The 22,499-nt window shown below is 49.0% G+C and overlaps 2 protein-coding genes across 3 annotated transcripts in view; one reads left to right on the top strand and one right to left on the bottom strand.

The window, feature by feature from the left end:
* Nucleotides 1–937, bottom strand: part of FBXO42 (F-box protein 42) — a 22,436-nt gene extending 21,499 nt beyond the window's left edge. Inside the window, exon 1 of the mRNA XM_056542341.1 lies at nt 784–937. The gene's annotated coding sequence lies outside the window, so the exon portion shown is untranslated. The remainder of the gene's footprint in view (nt 1–783) is intronic.
* SZRD1 (SUZ RNA binding domain containing 1) lies at nt 937–22,499 on the top strand. Of its 2 annotated transcripts, none has more exons than XM_056542342.1 (4): nt 937–1,029; nt 15,688–15,737; nt 18,223–18,474; nt 20,494–22,499. In XM_056542342.1, exons 1-4 carry the CDS (start codon nt 958–960, stop codon nt 20,594–20,596), a joined length of 477 nt encoding a protein of 158 aa, XP_056398317.1. In that variant the 5' UTR covers nt 937–957; the 3' UTR covers nt 20,597–22,499. The 2 variants fall into 2 exon arrangements, with proteins under 2 accessions (XP_056398317.1, XP_056398318.1); XM_056542343.1 differs by lacking the exon at nt 937–1,029 and adding an exon at nt 12,618–12,754 and having other exon boundaries at nt 20,494–22,494.

Here is a 22,499-nt window from a genome sequence, read left to right as displayed (position 1 = left end):
GCCGCTATGAGGAGACATATAGAAGAGACAGCCGCTATGAGGAGACATATAGAAGAGACAGCCGCTATGAGGAGACATATAGAAGAGACAGCCGCTATGAGGAGACATATAGAAGAGACAGCCTCTATGAGGAGACATATAGAAGAGACAGCCTCTATGAGGAGACATATATAGAAGAGACAGCCGCTATGAGGAGACATATATAGAAGAGACAGCTGCTATGAGGAGACATATATAGAAGAGACAGCCGCTATGAGGAGACATATATAGAAGAGACAGCTGCTATGAGGAGACATATAGAAGAGACAGCCGCTATGAGGAGACATATATAGAAGAGACAGCTGCTATGAGGAGACATATATAGAAGAGACAGCCGCTATGAGGAGACATATATAGAAGAGACAGCCGCTATGAGGAGACATATAGAAGAGACAGCCGCTATGAGGAGACATATAGAAGAGACAGCCTCTATGAGGAGACATATATAGAAGAGACAGCCGCTATGAGGAGACATAGATAGAAGAGACAGCCTCTATGAGGAGACATATAGAAGAGACAGCCTCTATGAGGAGACATATAGAAGAGAGACAGCCGCTATGAGGAGACATATAGAAGAGACAGCCTCTATGAGGAGACATATAGAAGAGAGACAGCCGCTATGAGGAGACATATAGAAGAGACAGCCTCTATGAGGAGACAGTCCCCGCCGATGATGCGGCCTTCACACCGGCCTATAGTAGCAGACAGCCGGCACGGCGCCGGTCACACACACCGGGCTCTCACCTGGCGGGGCGCTATCTCTCTCCTGTTACCGCCGGTCACTACCCGGTCACGGAGCCGCCATATTCGCCAGTATCAGCGGCGACAGAAGAGGAAGGGCCAGAGCCGGCGGAGGGGGCGCGCACGTCAGGCGTCAACGTTCACACTCACGTAAAACGTCCACAGTGCCTGGCCGCCATGATGAGAAGGTCATTAGGCTGGAGCGCAGGCGCCGTGGGTCGGTTGCGGCTGAGACGCCATATTGGGAAGGTCAGAAGACAGCGCCCTCAATACCAGTGACAGCCACAGGGCCCCATAACGGTGACCTCCACAGGGCCCCATAACGGTGACCTCCACAGGGCCCCATAACGGTGACAGCCACAGGGCCCCATAACGGTGACCTCCACAGGGCCCCATAACGGTGACCTCCACAGGGCCCCATAACGGTGACCTCCACAGGGCCCCATAACGGTGACCTCCACAGGGCCCCATAACGGTGACCTCCACAGGGCCCCATAACGGTGACAGCCACAGGGCCCCATAACGGTGACAGCCACAGGGCCCCATAACGGTGACCTCCACAGGGCCCCATAACGGTGACCTCCACAGGGCCCCATAACGGTGACCTCCACAGGGCCCCATAACGGTGACCTCCACAGGGCCCCATAACGGTGACCTCCACAGGGCCCCATAACGGTGACAGCCACAGGGCCCCATAACGGTGACCTCCACAGGGCCCCATAACGGTGATCTCCACAGGGCCCCATAACGGTGACAGCCACCGGGCCCCATAACGGTGACCTCCACAGGGCCCCATAACGGTGACCTCCACAGGGCCCCATAACGGTGACCTCCACAGGGCCCCATAACGGTGACCTCCACAGGGCCCCATAACGGTGACAGCCACCGGGCCCCATAACGGTGACCTCCACAGGGCCCCATAACGGTGACCTCCACAGGGCCCCATAACGGTGACAGCCACCGGGCCCCATAACGGTGACCTCCACAGGGCCCCATAACGGTGACAGCCACCGGGCCCCATAACGGTGATCTCCACAGGGCCCCATAACGGTGATCTCCACAGGGCCCCATAACGGTGATCTCCACAGGGCCCCATAACGGTGACAGCCAACGGGCCCCATAACGGTGATCTCCACAGGGCCCCATAACGGTGATCTCCACAGGGCCCCATAACGGTGATCTCCACAGGGCCCCATAACGGTGATCTCCACAGGGCCCCATAACGGTGATCTCCACAGGGCCCCATAACGGTGACAGCCACCGGGCCCCATAATGGTGACCTCCACAGGGCCCCATAACGGTGACAGCCACCGGGCCCCATAACGGTGATCTCCACAGGGCCCCATAACGGTGATCTCCACAGGGCCCCATAACGGTGATCTCCACAGGGCCCCATAACGGTGATCTCCACAGGGCCCCATAACGGTGATCTCCACAGGGCCCCATAACGGTGACAGCCACAGGGCCCCATAACGGTGACCTCCACAGGGCCCCATAACGGTGACCTCCACAGGGCCCCATAACGGTGACTTCCACAGGGCCCCATAACGGTGACCTCCACAGGGCCCCATAACGGTGACCTCCACAGGGCCCCATAACGGTGACTTCCACAGGGCCCCATAACGGTGATCTCCACAGGGCCCCATAACGGTGACCTCCACAGGGCCCCATAACGGTGATCTCCACAGGGCCCCATAACGGTGACCTCCACAGGGCCCCATAACGGTGACTTCCACAGGGCCACATAACGGTGATCTCCACAGGGCCCCATAACGGTGACCTCCACAGGGCCCCATAACGGTGACAGCCACAGGGGCCCATAACGGTGATCTCCACAGGGCCCCATAACGGTGACCTCCACAGGGCCCCATAACGGTGACCTCCACAGGGCCCCATAACGGTGACCTCCACAGGGCCCCATAACGGTGACCTCCACAGGGCCCCATAACGGTGACCTCCACAGGGCCCCATAACGGTGACAGCCACAGGGCCCCATAACGGTGATCTCCACAGGGCCCCATAACGGTGACCTCCACAGGGCCCCATAACGGTGACCTCCACAGGGCCCCATAACGGTGACCTCCACAGGGCCCCATAACGGTGACCTCCACAGGGCCCCATAACGGTGATCTCCACAGGGCCCATAACGGTGATCTCCACAGGGCCCCATAACGGTGATCTCCACAGGGCCCCATAACGGTGACCTCCACAGGGCCCCATAACGGTGACCTCCACAGGGCCCCATAACGGTGACCTCCACAGGGCCCCATAACGGTGACCTCCACAGGGCCCCATAACGGTGACTTCCACAGGGCCCCATAACGGTGACCTCCACAGGGCCCCATAACGGTGACAGCCACAGGGCCCCATAACGGTGACCTCCACAGGGCCCCATAACGGTGACCTCCACAGGGCCCCATAACGGTGACTTCCACAGGGCCCCATAACGGTGACCTCCACAGGGCCCCATAACGGTGACTTCCACAGGGCCCCATAACGGTGATCTCCACAGGGCCCCATAACGGTTACCTCCACAGGGCCCCATAACGGTGACTTCCACAGGGCCCCATAACGGTGACTTCCACAGGGCCACATAACGGTGATCTCCACAGGGCCCCATAACGGTGACCTCCACAGGGCCCCATAACGGTGACAGCCACAGGGCCCCATAACGGTGATCTCCACAGGGCCCCATAACGGTGACCTCCACAGGGCCCCATAACGGTGACCTCCACAGGGCCCCATAACGGTGACCTCCACAGGGCCCCATAACGGTGACAGCCACAGGGCCCCATAACGGTGATCTCCACAGGGCCCCATAACGGTGACCTCCACAGGGCCCCATAACGGTGACCTCCACAGGGCCCCATAACGGTGACCTCCACAGGGCCCCATAACGGTGACCTCCACAGGGCCCATAACGGTGATCTCCACAGGGCCCCATAACGGTGACCTCCACAGGGCCCCATAACGGTGACCTCCACAGGGCCCCATAACGGTGACCTCCACAGGGCCCCATAACGGTGACCTCCACAGGGCCCCATAACGGTGACCTCCACAGGGCCCCATAACGGTGACTTCCACAGGGCCCCATAACGGTGACCTCCACAGGGCCCCATAACGGTGACCTCCACAGGGCCCCATAACGTTGACCTCCACAGGGCCCCATAACGGTGACTTCCACAGGGCCACATAACGGTGACCTCCACAGGGCCCCATAACGGTGACCTCCACAGGGCCCCATAACGGTGACCTCCACAGGGCCCCATAACGGTGACCTCCACAGGGCCCCATAACGGTGATCTCCACAGGGCCCCATAACGGTGACTTCCACAGGGCCACATAACGGTGACTTCCACAGGGCCACATAACGGTGACTTCCACAGGGCCCCATAACGGTGATCTCCACAGGGCCACATAACGGTGATCTCCACAGGGCCACATAACGGTGACTTCCACAGGGCCACATAAAGGTGACTTCCACAGGGCCCCATAACGGTGACAGCCACCGGGCCCCATAACGGTGACCTCCACAGGGCCCCATAACAGACATAATAGTAACAGTCACAGTGTATCCAGCATGAGATCCAGATGCTTAGAGAAAACCTCCTCTGCTTGTTCTCTTTCCCACACAGTAGTCAGTGAGGTGTGGGTGAGGTGCAGGCGCTGTGGGTGAGGTGCAGGCGCTGTGGATAAGGTGCTGTGGGTGAGGTGCAGGTGCTGTGGGTGAGGTGCAGGCCCTGTGGGTGAGGTGCAGGTGCTGTAGGTGAGGTTTGGGTGCTGTGAGTAAGGTACAGGCACTGTGGGTGAGGTGCAGGTGCTGTAGGTGAGGTTTGGGTGCTGTGGGTAAGGTGTAGGTGTTTTGGGTGAGGTACAGGCACTGTGGGTGAGGCGCAGGTGCTGTGGGTGAGGTGCTGTATGTGAGGTTTGGGTGCTGTGGGTAAGGTGTAGGTGTTGTGGGTGAGGTACAGGCCCTGTGGGGGAGGTTCGGGGACTATAGGTGCTGTGGGTGAGGTGCAGGTGCTGTGGGTGAAATACAGGTGCTGTGGGTGAGGTGCAGGTGCTGTGGATCAGGTGCTGTGGGTGAGGTGCAGGTGCTGTGGATCAGGTGCTGTGGGTGAGGTGCAGGTGCTGTGGATCAGGTGCTGTGGGTGAGGTGCAGGTGCTGTGGATCAGGTGCTGTGGGTGAGGTGCAGGTGCTGTGGATCAGGTGCTGTGGGTGAGGTGCAGGTGCTGTGGATCAGGCGCTGTGGATGAGGTGCAGGTGCTGTGGATGAGGTGCAGGTGCTGTGGGTGAGGTACAGGTGCTGTGGGTGAGGTGCAGGTGCTGTGGGTGAGGTGCAGGCGCTGTGGATGAGGTGCAGGTGCTGTGAGTGAGGTGCAGGCGCTGTGGATGAGGTGCAGGTGCTGTGAGTGAGGTGCAGGCGCTGTGAATGAGGTGCAGGTGCTGTGGGTGAGGTGCAGGCCCTGTGGGTGAGGAGCAGGCCCTGTGGGTGAGGTGCAGGCCCTGTGGGTGAGGTTCGGGTGCTGTGGGTAAGGCGCAGGTACTGTGGGTGAGGTGCAGGTGCTGTAGGTGAGGTTTGGGTGCTGTGGGTAAGGTGTAGGTGTTGTGGGTGAGGTACAGGCACTGTGGGTGAGGTGCAGGCCCTGTGGGTGAGGTTCGGGCGCTGTGGGTGAGGCGCAGGTGCTGTGGGTGAGGTGCAGGTGCTGTGGGTGAGGTGCAGGTGCTGTAGGTGAGGTTTGGGTGCTGTGGGTAAGGTACAGGCACTGTGGGTGAGGCGCAGGTGCTGTGGGTGAGGTGCAGGTGCTGTGGGTGAGGTGCAGGTGCTGTAGGTGAGGTTTGGGTGCTGTGAGTAAGGTACAGGCACTGTGGGTGAGGTGCAGGTGCTGTAGGTGAGGTTTGGGTGCTGTGAGTAAGGTACAGGCACTGTGGGTGAGGTGCAGGTGCTGTAGGTGAGGTTTCGATGCTGTGGGTAAGGTGTAGGTGTTGTGGGTGAGGTACAGGCCCTGTGGGGGAGGTTCGGGGACTGTAGGTGCTGTGAGTGAGGTGCAGGTGCTGTGGATCAGGTGCTGTGGATGAGGTGCAGGCCCTGTGGGTGTAGGTGAGGTTTGGGTGCTGTGGGTAAGGTACAGGCCCTGTGGGGGAGGTTCGGGCACTGCAGGTGCTGTGGATCAGGTGCTGTGGGTGAGGTACAGGTGCTGTGGGTGAGGTGCAGGTGCTGTGGATCAGGTGCTGTGGATCAGGTGCAGGCCCTGTGGGTGTAGGTAAGGTTTGGGTGCTGTGGGTAAGGTACAGGCCCTGTGGGGGAGGTTCGGGCACTGCAGGTGCTGTGGGTGCCCCCTATACTTGCCATTATGTATATTTGTGATATAATGAGATGTAATGACACAGACCACACCCAGGTATGGAGGAGAGCTGAGGCTGAAGTGGCACCGTGAGCCTAACCCCATCACTATGTATCTAGATACTGACCAATGAAGGCCGGTGGTCCACACAACACGGGGGGATCTGCCGCTCCTTCCTATATACGTGTATATACAGTTCTCCTAGAAGAAAGGATAAGATAGGCTGAAATTCTGAGGGAAACAGTCAGGAGGCCCTGGTGCCCATTAGTCGTCCGTCTATGAACTGCATGTGGCTCTAATGTGTTCATGTTCAGAACTAGTAATAGAAGTGCATTGATATAAAACTAATCTACTGCCCCCTATGGACACAGCGGAATAGTATAACAAATATATGTATATTATAAAGGAAAAACACTGCCCCCTATGGACACAGCGGAATAGTATAACAAATATACGTATATTACAAAGGAAAAACACTGCCCCCTATGGACACAGCGGAATAGTATAACAAATATACGTATATTACAAAGGAAAAACACTGCCCCCTATGGACACAGCGGAATAGTATAACAAATATACGTATATTACAAAGGAAAAACACTGCCCCCTATGGACACAGCGGAATAGTATTACAAATATACGTATATTACAAAGGAAAAACACTGCCCCCTATGGACACAGCGGAATAGTATTACAAATATACATATATTACAAAGGAAAAACACTGCCCCCTATGGACACAGCGGAATAGTATAACAAATATACATATATTACAAAGGAAAAACACTGCCCCCTATGGACACAGCGGAATAGTATAACAAATATACGTATATTACAAAGGAAAACACTGCCCCCTATGGACACAGCGGAATAGTATAACAAATATATGTATATTATAAAGGAAAAACACTGCCCCCTATGGACACAGCGGAATAGTATTACAAATATACGTATATTACAAAGGAAAAACACTGCCCCCTATGGACACAGCGGAATAGTATAACAAATATACGTATATTATGAAGGAAAAACACTGCCCCCTATGGACACAGCGGAATAGTATTACAAATATACATATATTATAAAGGAAAAACACTGCCCCCTATGGACACAGCGGAATAGTATAACAAATATACATATATTACAAAGGAAAAACTCTGCCCCCTATGGACACAGCGGAATAGTATAACAAATATACGTATATTACAAAGGAAAAACACTGCCCCCTATGGACACAGCGGAATAGTATAACAAATATACGTATATTACAAAGGAAAAACACTGCCCCCTATGGACACAGCGGAATAGTATTACAAATATACGTATATTATAAAGGAAAAACACTGCCCCCTAAGGACACAGCGGAATAGTATAACAAATATATGTATATTACAAAGGAAAAACACTGCCCCCTATGGACACAGCGGAATAGTATAACAAATATATGTATATTACAAAGGAAAAACACTGCCCCCTATGGACACAGCGGAATAGTATAACAAATATACGTATATTATAAAGGAAAAACACTGCCCCCTATGGACACAGCGGAATAGTATAACAAATATACGTATATTATAAAGGAAAAACACTGCCCCCTATGGACACAGCGGAATAGTATAACAAATATACGTATATTACAAAGGAAAAACACTGCCCCCTATGGACACAGCGGAATAGTATAACAAATATACGTATATTACAAAGGAAAAACACTGCCCCCTATGGACACAGCGGAATAGTATTACAAATATACGTATATTACAAAGAAAAAACACTGCCCCCTATGGACACAGCGGAATAGTATTACAAATATACGTATATTACAAAGGAAAAACACTGCCCCCTATGGACACAGCGGAATAGTATTACAAATATACATATATTACAAAGGAAAAACACTGCCCCCTATGGACACAGCGGAATAGTATAACAAATATACGTATATTACAAAGGAAAAACACTGCCCCCTATGGACACAGCGGAATAGTATAACAAATATACGTATATTACAAAGGAAAAACACTGCCCCCTATGGACACAGCGGAATAGTATTACAAATATACGTATATTATAAAGGAAAAACACTGCCCCCTATGGACACAGCGGAATAGTATTACAAATATACATATATTACAAAGGAAAAACACTGCCCCCTATGGACACAGCGGAATAGTATTACAAATATACGTATATTATAAAGGAAAAACACTGCCCCCTATGGACACAGCGGAATAGTATTACAAATATACGTATATTACAAAGGGAAAACACTGCCCCCTATGGACACAGCGGAATAGTATAACAAATATACGTATATTATAAAGGAAAAATACTGCCCCCTATGGACACAGCGGAATAGTATAACAAATATATGTATATTATAAAGGAAAAACACTGCCCCCTATGGACACAGCGGAATAGTATAACAAATATATGTATATTACAAAGGAAAAACACTGCCCCCTATGGACACAGCGGAATAGTATAACAAATATACGTATATTACAAAGGAAAAACACTGCCCCCTATGGACACAGCGGAATAGTATAACAAATATACGTATATTACAAAGGAAAAACACTGCCCCCTATGGACACAGCGGAATAGTATAACAAATATACGTATATTACAAAGGAAAAACACTGCCCCCTATGGACACAGCGGAATAGTATAACAAATATACGTATATTACAAAGGAAAAACACTGCCCCCTATGGACACAGCGGAATAGTATTACAAATATACGTATATTACAAAGGAAAAACACTGCCCCCTATGGACACAGCGGAATAGTATTACAAATATACATATATTACAAAGGAAAAACACTGCCCCCTATGGACACAGCGGAATAGTATAACAAATATACATATATTACAAAGGAAAAAACACTGCCCCCTATGGACACAGCGGAATAGTATAACAAATATACGTATATTACAAAGGAAAACACTGCCCCCTATGGACACAGCGGAATAGTATAACAAATATATGTATATTATAAAGGAAAAACACTGCCCCCTATGGACACAGCGGAATAGTATTACAAATATACGTATATTACAAAGGAAAAACACTGCCCCCTATGGACACAGCGGAATAGTATAACAAATATACGTATATTATGAAGGAAAAACACTGCCCCCTATGGACACAGCGGAATAGTATTACAAATATACATATATTATAAAGGAAAAACACTGCCCCCTATGGACACAGCGGAATAGTATAACAAATATACATATATTACAAAGGAAAAACTCTGCCCCCTATGGACACAGCGGAATAGTATAACAAATATACGTATATTACAAAGGAAAAACACTGCCCCCTATGGACACAGCGGAATAGTATAACAAATATACGTATATTACAAAGGAAAAACACTGCCCCCTATGGACACAGCGGAATAGTATTACAAATATACGTATATTATAAAGGAAAAACACTGCCCCCTAAGGACACAGCGGAATAGTATAACAAATATATGTATATTACAAAGGAAAAACACTGCCCCCTATGGACACAGCGGAATAGTATAACAAATATATGTATATTACAAAGGAAAAACACTGCCCCCTATGGACACAGCGGAATAGTATAACAAATATACGTATATTATAAAGGAAAAACACTGCCCCCTATGGACACAGCGGAATAGTATAACAAATATACGTATATTATAAAGGAAAAAACACTGCCCCCTATGGACACAGCGGAATAGTATAACAAATATACGTATATTACAAAGGAAAAACACTGCCCCCTATGGACACAGCGGAATAGTATAACAAATATACGTATATTACAAAGGAAAAACACTGCCCCCTATGGACACAGCGGAATAGTATTACAAATATACGTATATTACAAAGAAAAAACACTGCCCCCTATGGACACAGCGGAATAGTATTACAAATATACATATATTACAAAGGAAAAACACTGCCCCCTATGGACACAGCGGAATAGTATTACAAATATACGTATATTACAAAGGAAAAACACTGCCCCCTATGGACACAGCGGAATAGTATTACAAATATACATATATTACAAAGGAAAAACACTGCCCCCTATGGACACAGCGGAATAGTATAACAAATATACGTATATTACAAAGGAAAAACACTGCCCCCTATGGACACAGCGGAATAGTATAACAAATATACGTATATTACAAAGGAAAAACACTGCCCCCTATGGACACAGCGGAATAGTATTACAAATATACGTATATTATAAAGGAAAAACACTGCCCCCTATGGACACAGCGGAATAGTATTACAAATATACATATATTACAAAGGAAAAAACACTGCCCCCTATGGACACAGCGGAATAGTATTACAAATATACGTATATTATAAAGGAAAAACACTGCCCCCTATGGACACAGCGGAATAGTATTACAAATATACGTATATTACAAAGGGAAAACACTGCCCCCTATGGACACAGCGGAATAGTATAACAAATATACGTATATTATAAAGGAAAAATACTGCCCCCTATGGACACAGCGGAATAGTATAACAAATATATGTATATTATAAAGGAAAAACACTGCCCCCTATGGACACAGCGGAATAGTATAACAAATATATGTATATTACAAAGGAAAAACACTGCCCCCTATGGACACAGCGGAATAGTATAACAAATATACGTATATTACAAAGGAAAAACTCTGCCCCCGCTGGTACATGCTCAGCTTGTTCAGCCTTGGTCTATGCTATATAAAGTTTTATGTAATTTTCCATTTATTGATCTGGGCAGGAATATTAATTATAATGTTTTCAGTAATGGCCGCCGACTCCTCAGCAATGACAAAGAGGACAGAAGAACTACAAGAAAGTCTCCCGACCCAAGATCCTGCCAATATTTAATGTCCTCTAAATTAAGCAGAAACATTGTGTTATCCCTTCACCCACAAACTGTAACTGCGATCTATAAATCAATTCCTAATGTCCAGAAGAATCATCACATAATGTGATTCTAAACTACCAGACAGGTATCGTCCCCGCTCTGCAGAAAGTCCACATCCTTCACAGTGCGAATACTGCCGCTATATACTGGGATATAACTAATATAATACTATACTATATAATCCTATGTACAAAAAAATAACTGCTATAATACTGTTCCTATATACAAGAATATAACTACTATAATACTGCTCCTATATACAAGAATATAACTACTATTATACTGCCCCCTATATACAAGAATATAACTACTATAATACTGCCTCCTATATACAAGAATATAAATACTATAATACTGCTCCTATATACAAGAATATAACTACTATAATACTGCTCCTATATACAAGAATATAACTACTATAATACTGCTCCTATATACAAGAATATAACTACTATAATACTGCTCCTATATACAAGAATATAACTACTATAATACTGCTCCTATATACAAGAATATAGCTACTATAATACTGCTCCTATATACAAGAATATAACTACTATAATACTGCTCCTATATACAAGAATATAACTACTATAATACTGCTCCTATATACAAGAATATAACTACTATAATACTGCTCCTATATACAAGAATATAACTACTATAATACTGCTCCTATATACAAGAATATAACTACTATAATACTGCTCCTATATACAAGAATATATCTACTATAATACTGTCTCCTATATACAAGAATATAACTACTATAATACTGCTCCTATATACAAGAATAAAACTACTATAATACTGCTCCTATATACAAGAATATACTACTATAATACTGCTCCTATATACAAGAATATAACTACTATAATACTGCCTCCTATATACAAGAATATAACTACTATAATACTGCTCCTATATACAAGAATATAACTACTATAATACTGCTCCTATATACAAGAATATAACTACTATAATACTGCTCCTATATACAAGAATATAACTACTATAATACTGCTCCTATATACAAGAATATAACTACTATAATACTGCTCCTATATACAAGAATATAACTACTATAATACTGTCTCCTATATACAAGAATATAACTACTATAATACTGCTCCTATATACAAGAATATAACTACTATAATACTGCCTCCTATATACAAGAATATAACTACTATAATACTGCTCCTATATACAAGAATATAACTACTATAATACTGCTCCTATATACAAGAATATAACTACTATAATACTGCCCCTATATATACAAGAATATATCTACTATAATACTGCTCCTATATACAAGAATATAACTACTATAATACTGCCCCTATATACAAGAATATAACTACTATGTACAATATAATACTGTGTGCATATATATGTGTGAATACATTTGTCTTGTTAGATGTGGCTATAATAGTCAATAAAGTTTACAGCTATGAATGTATCCTGGGTGTACAAACATGGCGCCTATTAGGCGTCCAAAGCAAACTAAAAGGCGTGGCTCCCGGTCACGTGCAATGTTGTCAGACTTACGCACTTCATCCAGTGCGTGCTCGCTCACGTCTGGCGCTTGCGCAGTGAAGACCGGCGCTTGGCCCGATTTCCGGCGGCGGCTGAGCGGAAGATGGAAGAAGACGAGGTCGCGGAGAGCTGGGAGGATGCGGCCGATAGCGGGGTGAGGAGAGGCCGGGGCAGGGTATGTGGTGCCGGGTGGGAGAGGCGGGTCCGGTCAGTGTACTGGGGGCGGTGGGTGACAGCGGCGCGGTGCATGCTGGGAGTAGGGGCTCAGTCGGGGCCTGTGGCTGCAGGAGGTCAGGGGTCACCTAACTTCGTGCCCGGGGCCCCTCAGCTTTCTTACCGGGGAGACTTCTGCTGCACCACGTGCTCTAGGGGAGGGGCTTGTAGTTAAAGGCGCCCTCTACAACCCTCTCCCCTCTGTCGGGCCCTCACACCGGCTCTGCTCCCCATCCAGGGGGCCTCCATCTTTAGCCGCTCGGCCATGCTCGGAGTTGTGGTTTTTCTACAGCTGGCCTCCTGGTTGGGAAACACTGCTGTTACTGATGAGACTCCTCAGTACCTCCCTTCTTCCCCTCCATGTTTGTAGAGACCCCCGGTCTGTCATGGCGCTGTCTGTCATGTGACTCCAGCAGGACAGGGCCCTGGGGTCACGTGTTCTTTAGTAGTCCTTGTGGTGATGTCTCTGGTCAGTAGGGGGCGCTCTCATTTCCCCTCATGTACAGGTGGATCGTGGTGACTTATTAATCCCCCATGTACTTTGCTGCTGCAGGTGATGAGAAGCGCTGATCCCTCTGTACATGGAGGTCGGGGCTATTTACTGCTCCATGGTGGCGGGTCCAGTTCTCTTAGCTGGTGCACGGAGATGGCGGCGGGCCCGGTGCACGGAGATGGCGGCGGGCCCGGTGCACGGAGATGGCGGCGGGCCCGGTGCACGGAGATGGCGGCGGGCCGGTGCACGGAGATGGCGGCTGATACGGTTATTTCTAAGTGTCTGTGGGATCCCGTTTTTTGCAGCGTGTGGACGGTATTGATGGCAGCTCCATATTAATGACTTCGGGTCCGGTGCTTGTGGGGGGTCTACTTGTTGCAGCAGGTGCGCATTTATGGCGGTGGTTGAGGTTGTTGTAGTGGAGGTCAGGTGATGGTGGTGGTTCAGGTGAAGGCCAGTTGTTGGAGCGGGTTCAGGTCATTGGGGGGGGGGGGGGGGTCAGTCAGGTTCCTGTGGTGGGTTCAGGTGATGGTGGTGGGGGGTGGGTCAGGTTCTCGTGGTGGGTTCAGGTGATTGGGGGGGGGGGTCAGGTTCCTGTGGTGGGTTCAGGTGATGATGATGGTGGTGGTGGTGGTGGTGGGGGGGGGGTCAGGTTCTCGTGGTGGGTACAGGAGATGGGGGGGGGGGGTCAGTCAGGTTCCTGTGGTGGGTTCAGGTGATGGTGGTGGGGGGTGGGTCAGGTTCTCGTGGTGGGTTCAGGTGATTGGGGGGGGGGGTCAGGTTCCTGTGGTGGGTTCAGGTGATGATGATGATGGTGGTGGTGGTGGTGGTGGGGGGGGGGGTCAGGTTCTCGTGGTGGGTACAGGAGATGGGGGGAGGGGGGGTCAGGTTCCTGTGGTGGGTTCAGGGGAGGGGGGGAGGGAGGGTCAGGTTCCTGTGGTGGGTTCAGGAGAGGGGGGGTCAGGTTCTCGTGGTGGGTTCAGGAGATGGGGGGAGGGGGGGTCAGGTTCTCGTGGTGGGTTCAGGGGAGGGGGGGGGGTCAGGTTCCTGTGGTGGGTTCAGGAGATGGGGGGAGGGGGGGTCAGGTTCTCGTGGTGGGTTCAGGAGATGGGGGAGGGGGGGTCAGGTTCTCGTGGTGGGTTCAGGGGAGGGGGGGGGGTCAGGTTCCTGTGGTGGGTTCAGGAGATGGGGGGAGGGGGGGTCAGGTTCCTGTGGTGGGTTCAGGAGAGGGGGGGTCAGGTTCTCGTGGTGGGTTCAGGAGATGGGGGGAGGGGGGGGGGTCAGGTTCCTGTGGTGGGTTCAGGAGATGGGGGGGGGGGGGGTCAGGTTCTCGTGGTGGGTTCAGGAGATGGGGGGTGGGGGGGTCAGGTTCTCGTGGTGGGTTCAGGAGATGGGGGGTGGGGGGGTCAGGTTCTCGTGGTGGGTTCAGGAGATGGGGGGTGGGGGGGTCAGGTTCTCGTGGTGGGTTCAGGAGATGGGGGGAGGGGGGGGGGGGGTCAGGTTCTCGTGGTGGGTTCAGGGGGGGGGTCAGGTTCTCGTGGTGGCTCAGGAGATGGGGGAGGGGGGGTCAGGTTCTCGTGGTAAATTTGTTGGTGCCCGGTGATGGGCGCTCATACGTTTCAGTTCCTCTTACCTATAAATAGTGCCCGGCCTCCAGCTGCGGTTATTAATACCTCCACGTATAGAACGCTTCACTCGGCAGAGACTGAAATCTTGAGCTGCAGCCAAATGATGTGATGGACACCCAACTCCTTCACAAACCCCCCACCTGACATCATTATAGGGGTCCCAATATATATAGGAATGCAGCAACGACTCCGCTCATCTCTCCTGCTGGAGGAGACATATTATCAGACCAGAGAGAAGTGACAGCCGGGGCAGCAGACATTATTAAAGGGGCACTACCGTGCTGACAACTTATCCCCTATCTAAAGGACAGGGGATAAGGGGCCTGATCGCGTGGTTTCCCACTACTGGGGACCCCCACGATCTGGCACGCAGCACCCCGCTCTCATCAGGCCCTGGAGTGAACATCGCTCTGGGTCTGATGACTGCCGATCACGGGGCCGGAGTATCGTAACGTCACATAGACTTGCATTGAGGGGGCGGAGCTGTGACGTCACATGGGGCGGAGCTGTGACATCACGATCACCGGCCCCGTCATCATACCCGGGGCGGATGTTCGCTCCGGGGCCTGATAAGAGCGGGGTGCTGCATGCAAGATCGCGGGGGTCCCCAGCAGTGGGACCCCGCGCGATCAGGCAACTTATCTCCTGTCCTTTAGATGGGGGATAAGTTGTCAGCACGGTAGTGCCCCTTTAACCTGCTGTAGAGTCGGGGAAGTTGCTCATTGCCGTTTTTTTTTTCTTTCTTCCTTCTAGGAAATAGATCGACGGTTAGAGAAGAAGCTGCGGATAACACAGAGGGAAAGGTAAAGACTGCACCGGGGACACAAATTATGGGGAGGGGGAACACTTGGCTGCATGCTGCCCTGGTATGGGTCTAATGCAGTGGTCTAAAACTGTGGCCGTTGGCTGTCCGCTGGGAGTTGGTTTTGCAACATCTGGGGGGCCACTGTTTTAAACCACCAGTCTGTTTCTAGAAGGTCCAGAGGCTCGTAGATATGGTGAAAGCATCTGATCCCACATCAGTACTTTATAGTCTAAATCTAGAAGTTATTTACAGAACTGTGCAGTCACGTTATAACACTTATCCTGAGCTGTACTCACTATTCTGCTGGTGAGGTCACTGTGTACATACATTACTTATCCTGTACTGATCCTGAGTTATATCCTGTATTATACTCCAGAGCTGTACTCACTATTCTGCTGGTGAGATCACTGTGTACATACATTACATTACTTATCCTGTACTGATCCTGAGTTATATCCTGTATTATACCCCAGAGCTGTACTCACTATTCTGCTGGTGAAATCACTGTGTACATACATTACATTACTTATCCTGTACTGATCCTGAGTTATATCCTGTATTATACCCCAGAGCTGTACTCACTATTCTGCTGGTGAGGTCACTGTGTACATACATTACTTATCCTGTACTGATCCGGAGTTATATCCTGTATTATACTCCAGAGCTGTACTCACTATTCTGCTGGTGAGGTTACTGTGTACATACATTACATTACTTATCCTGTACTGATCCTGAGTTATATCCTGTATTATACTCCAGAGCTGTACTCACTATTCTGCTGGTGAGATCACTGTGTACATACATTACATTACTTATCCTGTACTGATCCTGAGTTATATCCTGTATTATACTCCAGAGCTGTACTCACTATTCTGCTGGTGAGATCACTGTGTACATACATTACATTACTTATCCTGTACTGATCCTGAGTTATATCCTGTATTATACTCCAGAGCTGTACTCACTATTCTGCTGGTGAGGTCACTGTGTACATACATTACATTACTTATCCTGTACTGGTCCTGAGTTATATCCTGTATTATACTCCAGAGCTGTACTCACTATTCTGCTGGTGAGGTCACTGTGTACATACATTACATTACTTATCCTGTACTGATCCTGAGTTATATCCTGTATTATACTCCAGAGCTTCACTCACTATTCTGCTGGTGAGATCACTGTGTACATACATTACATTACTTATCCTGTACTGATCCTGAGTTATATCCTGTATTATACTCCAGAGCTGTACTCACTATTCTGCTGGTGAGGTCACTGTGTACATACATTACATTACTTATCCTGTACTGATCCTGAGTTATATCCTGTATTATACTCCAGAGCTTCACTCACTATTCTGCTGGTGAGATCACTGTGTACATACATTACATTACTTATCCTGTACTGATCCTGAGTTATATCCTGTATTATACTCCAGAGCTGTACTCACTATTCTGCTGGTGAGGTCACTGTGTACATACATTACATTACTTATCCTGTACTGATCCTGAGTTATATCCTGTATTATACTCCAGAGCTGTACTCACTATTCTGCTGGTGAGGTCACTGTGTACATACATTACATTACTTATCCTGTACTGATCCGGGGTTATATCCTGTATTATACTCCAGAGCTGTACTCACTATTCTGCTGGTGAGGTCACTGTGTACATACATTACATTACTTATCCTGTACTGATCCTGAGTTATATCCTGTATTATACTCCAGAGCTGTACTCACTATTCTGCTGGTGAGGTCACTGTGTACATACATTACATTACTTATCCTGTACTGATCCTGAGTTATATCCTGTATTATACTCCAGAGCTGTACTTACTATTCTGCTGGTGAGGTCACTGTGTACATACATTACATTACTTATCCTGTACTGATCCTGAGTTATATCCTGTATTATACCCCAGAGCTGTACTCACTATTCTGCTGGTGAGGTCACTGTGTACATACATTACATTACTTATCCTGTACTGATCCTGAGTTATATCCTGTATTATACTCCAGAGCTGTACTCACTATTCTGCTGGTGAGGTCACTGTGTACATACATTACATTACTTATCCTGTACTGATCCTGAGTTATATCCTGTATTATACTCCAGAGCTGTACTCACTATTCTGCTGGTGAGGTCACTGTGTACATACATTACTTATCCTGTACTGATCCTGAGTTATATCCTGTATTATACTCCAGAGCTGTACTCACTATTCTGCTGGTGAGGTCACTGTGTACATACATTACATTACTTATCCTGTACTGATCCTGAGTTATATCCTGTATTATACTCCAGAGCTGTACTCACTATTCTGCTGGTGAGGTCACTATTTCGTAAAGTGACGCTTGTTACATAGATAAGTTTGGTGTCCGCTCTTCCGGGTCTCGCTGCTTTCACTTTTTTTCTTGTCCTTTATCTTGTATTATTATTTTTTCTTATTTTCTCAGGGTTCATTATTTCTGTTCTTTGCAGCAAATCGAAGTCTCCACCCAAGACGCCCGTGGTTATTCAGGACGACTCTCTCCCAGGGTTTCCACCTCCTCAGATCAGGATCCTGAAGAGGCCAACTAGCAACGGATTGTCGAGTAACCCCAATGCCAGCAGCCGGCCGACGGTGCCCGTGAAGTCATTGGCACAGAGGGAGGCAGAGTACGCGGAAGCAAGAAAACGTATCCTCGGCAGCGCTAGTCCAGAAGAGGAACCAGAGAAGCCAATTGCAGACAGGTTAGTGTTCCGGGGTGTGTGGTGGCGCCTCTGCTGGCAGTGGATATTGGATGCTGTTGGCTGCAGAAGGGCTTAACCTCTTAAAGGGGTTCTCCAGTGCTTATACATCTTATCCCCTATCCAAAGGATAGGGGAAAAGATGCCTGGTCGTGGGAGTCCCGCCGCTGGGGACCCCCGTGATCTTGCACGCGGCACCCCGTTTGTAATCAGTCCCTGGAGCGTGTTCGCTCCGGGTCTGATTACGGACGACCACAAGGCCGGCAGAATGTGACGTCACGCTCCGCCCCTCAATGCAAGCCTACGGGAGGGGGCGTGACAGCTATCACACTCCAGGGACTGATTACAAACGGGGTGCCGCGTGCAAGATCACGGGGGTCCCCAGCGGCGGGGGTCCCGTGACCAGGCATCTTATCCCCTATCCTTTGGATGTGTATAAGATGGCTAAGCACCGGAGAACCCCTTTAACGACCATGGACGTATATTTATGTCCGTGGCCGGCTCCTGTTATGTGAGGTGTGCTCAGGAGTTGAGTGCGCTTCATACTCTGCAGGTCCCGATTGCTATCAGCGACCTAGACCTGCGGCTAATACCAGACATCACTGATTGGGCTGATGTCTAGTATAAAACCTTTAGACGCCTTGATCAAAGTTGATTGCGGCATCTAAAACGGGAGAAAACTGTTGCCGGTTAGCTCAGTGGTCTGTTCAGGACCGCCACGGGGAAATTGCGGTGTCCCGAACATCTGAGGACAGCGGGAGGCTCCTTACCTTGCTCCTCACTGCACGAACGGCGTTCTATTGCTCCATGCCTAAAATCCAGGCTGGAGCAGCAGAGCACCAATAACTGATCAATGCTATGCTATGGCATAGAATTGATCGTTAAATGCAATCAAAGAACTGAAAGTAATAGTCCCCTATGGGGACCAAAAAAGCAAGGAAGGAAGGGGACTCGCTGACACCACACACCTAGTTATATATGGAGGGGCGTGTCGGCCGTGGCTTCCTGCGGGGGTCCTGTGCATGAGATCCAGGGGTCTCGGCAATCGGACCCCCCGTGATCTAAAACTTAGGATAGGGGATAACTTTTTCACTGGCGTAACTCCTTTTTAAAAACAGTGTGTCTCCAGCTGTGGCAAAACTACAACTCCCAGCATGCCCGAACAGCTAAAGGCTGTTCGGCCATGCTGGGAGTTGTAGTTTTGCCACAGCTGGAGATGACTGTTAGAGAAACTCTGGCTTAAAGGGGTCATCCAGCAATAGAAAACAGCTGATTTCTTTAAAAAGAAAAAACATCGCCACCACTGGCCATCTTGGCTCCATTCACTGCAGTGAAACTGAGCCGCAATACCACACGCAACCTGGGGACATGTTTGGTGCTAATTTTTGAAGAAGTTTGCTCTGTTCTTTTTGCCGTTGGCTGTCCAGGTATGCGTGGAGTTGTAGTTATGTAACAGCTGGAGGCACCCTGGTTAGGAAACACTGTTCTTAGTAATAATAGGGGCAAGTGGGAAACATAAATAACCTGAGGCTTACCTAGCCCCGGGCCCTGTAGGTCTGTTGCAGATCCCGTTCTCTTCCTTGCAGTCCCGGTATTTTCTCTGTGCTCCTGACAGGCAGTTGGTTTCAGGAACTTTCCAGCTCAGCCAATCGGTGGCCGCTGCGGAGTCATGTGTCAGGCCAGTGATTGGCTGAGAAGGAAGGTCCTGTAAGTCCTATAAGACAGTGGACGGAGAAGAACAGGATCTGCAGCAGACAGTGGGGCAATCGAGGCAAGGTGAGCTTCAGGTTTTGTTCCGTCTCTCTCAACAAAGGGGGACAACGGACATGATATGATGGGGGGGACATTGGAGATTGGACATGAAACTGAGGGATTTTATTATTGATTCTGTCGCAATCACATAATGAAATCGCGATTTTACCTCTAATTTTAATCGCATATATTCTCATTCTGGTCGTGGATGATTTTCTGGTGACACCGCTCAGTCTTGGTTCTGAATGCCCTTTTCCTTTTGTCTTTCAGGCCCACCCGAATCAACCAGTCCGAGGACACCAGGCCATCTAATAGCGTGATCCGGCAGCCGCTGGGTCCCGACGGTTCACAGGGTTTTAAACAGATTAGATAGATCTACCTGGAGAATGACGCCATGGGCTGCAGCGGCCTGTCACACCAATGGACACGAGCAGAGGGAGTCGCCTCATTTACTTGCACTTTGATGACCTTTTGCTCCGCCCACTGTGACCTTAAACCCCGTGCACTGTGACCCCACCCCCCCCTTCCGCCACCCCTGTAGCTCCGATCACTGTGATTGGCACATAGCCTCATGCTGCCCCGGGTCCTATCACAGGGGAAAGCGTGTGCATGTGCAGTAGATGGGTGGGGGAGGGAGCAGGCAGAGATGGGGGCGCCCCGTGCCTGCAACTGCCACTTCTATGGAAGTTACCGTCAGCAATAACGTTATGTTAGTCCCGTCTCTAGGGGGCAGCGGGTCTCGTCTCCCCCCTACTCATGAGTTTGAGTGCATGTCTGCCTCCTCTGGCTGCAGAGGACTTTCCCTGGAGGATCGGTTCCCCTTCTCTTCCTCTTTTCAGGTGTAGTGTGCATGAGCGAGGTTTTAATTGTTTGGAAAAATGAGATTATTTTACCAGAGAGAGAGAATATCTAGTATCACAAAGAGCACGGAGCGGCCGCCATCACTGTATGTTCCGCCGTCAGATGCTTGAGGACAGACGGAGGTTCGGTGCTCAGGATGGAGCCGGGTCAGGAGAGCAGCGAGGGGTTAATGCCTGTGCTGTCCCTAGTGGACACGGAATGGAGAAAGAAGAGCAGGTGTCTGGTGGAGCGGGCCGGACGTGGCGGAGCCTGACATCTGTATATGTGCCCATTATTATGTAAGGACTTGTGCAGGTGACTTCATGTAGAGGGGCGGAGCCTATCTTGGCGTTCACAGGTCAGAGGTCAGGGGTTAGATTGTGCACTGAACCAGACAAAGCTCGGAGAATCCAGATCAATAATGTCAATATTATTTTGTACGTCACATGACTGCCCTCTCGGCCTCCATATTGTCTGGAGGGCTCTGAATGTGTTTTGTATGGATGGACGGACAGTGCGGCGCCGCACGCTGCGTTCTCTCTCTAATTTGTGTATATTTTAGAGGCATTTGTTCTTTTTGTAATCATGGGCTTACGTGTAATTCTCCCCGAACGGTGTGGAGTGAAGCTCCCGTGTACTTGAGATGCCAACCTGTCCCCTCCGGCCGCTAAAGTGTCTGCAAGGAAAAAAGGGGGGAAAAATACAGAGACTAAAGGTGCCTTATATAAGACGCAGCTACTGACACATTCCCCACCAAACCTCACCAGGATCTGACCTATCAAAATGGACCCGTCACCTGCAAACCGCGCAGCCGCCATGTTACGTACGCTGCACCGACGCCAGCAACAGGTTAAATGTCGGCGGTATCGGAATTCGTCCACACGGGACGGGTCCATTTTTTTTTTTTCCTCCTTTTTATTAATATCCGTTTGTTTCTTTTCTAGGACTCTTGATGTGTGAATGTTTTAGTAGCTCTTTTATATAAGTCCAGAGATTTGTAATAATGAATTTCGCTTCAGGAAAGTTGTCGGCCTTAACCCAATAAACCAGAATGTAAAACAACTTGTCCCGTCTTGTATTCTGCTTTTACACCACAGTCTGCAAGAAATGGCGTCATGGTTTATCCTCCAGTCACATCCAGAGCTGCTTTCTGTTGGATTCTGTGGAGTAGTGCGCCCTCTCCTGGTGCCCTACACTTACTACATAAATGATTTGATGGAAAATGCCTGAATGTTAGGGATCTAGAGCAGCCGTCTCCAAACTGTGAACCTCCAGCATTTGCAAACTACAACTCCTAGCATGCTCACATAGCAACAGCTGGAGAGCCACTCAAAGCAAGCCTGTTGTTAATGGGAGTTGTAGTCCTACTGCAGTGTGCTGTAGTGCAATGGTCTCCATAACTGTGGATCTCCCAGATGTTGCAAAACTACAACTCC

The sequence above is a fragment of the Hyla sarda genome, chromosome 10, assembly GCF_029499605.1.
Source record: "Hyla sarda isolate aHylSar1 chromosome 10, aHylSar1.hap1, whole genome shotgun sequence".
NCBI classification, from domain to species: domain Eukaryota; kingdom Metazoa; phylum Chordata; class Amphibia; order Anura; family Hylidae; genus Hyla; species Hyla sarda.
This window is presented reverse-complemented; position numbering and strand designations above follow the sequence as displayed.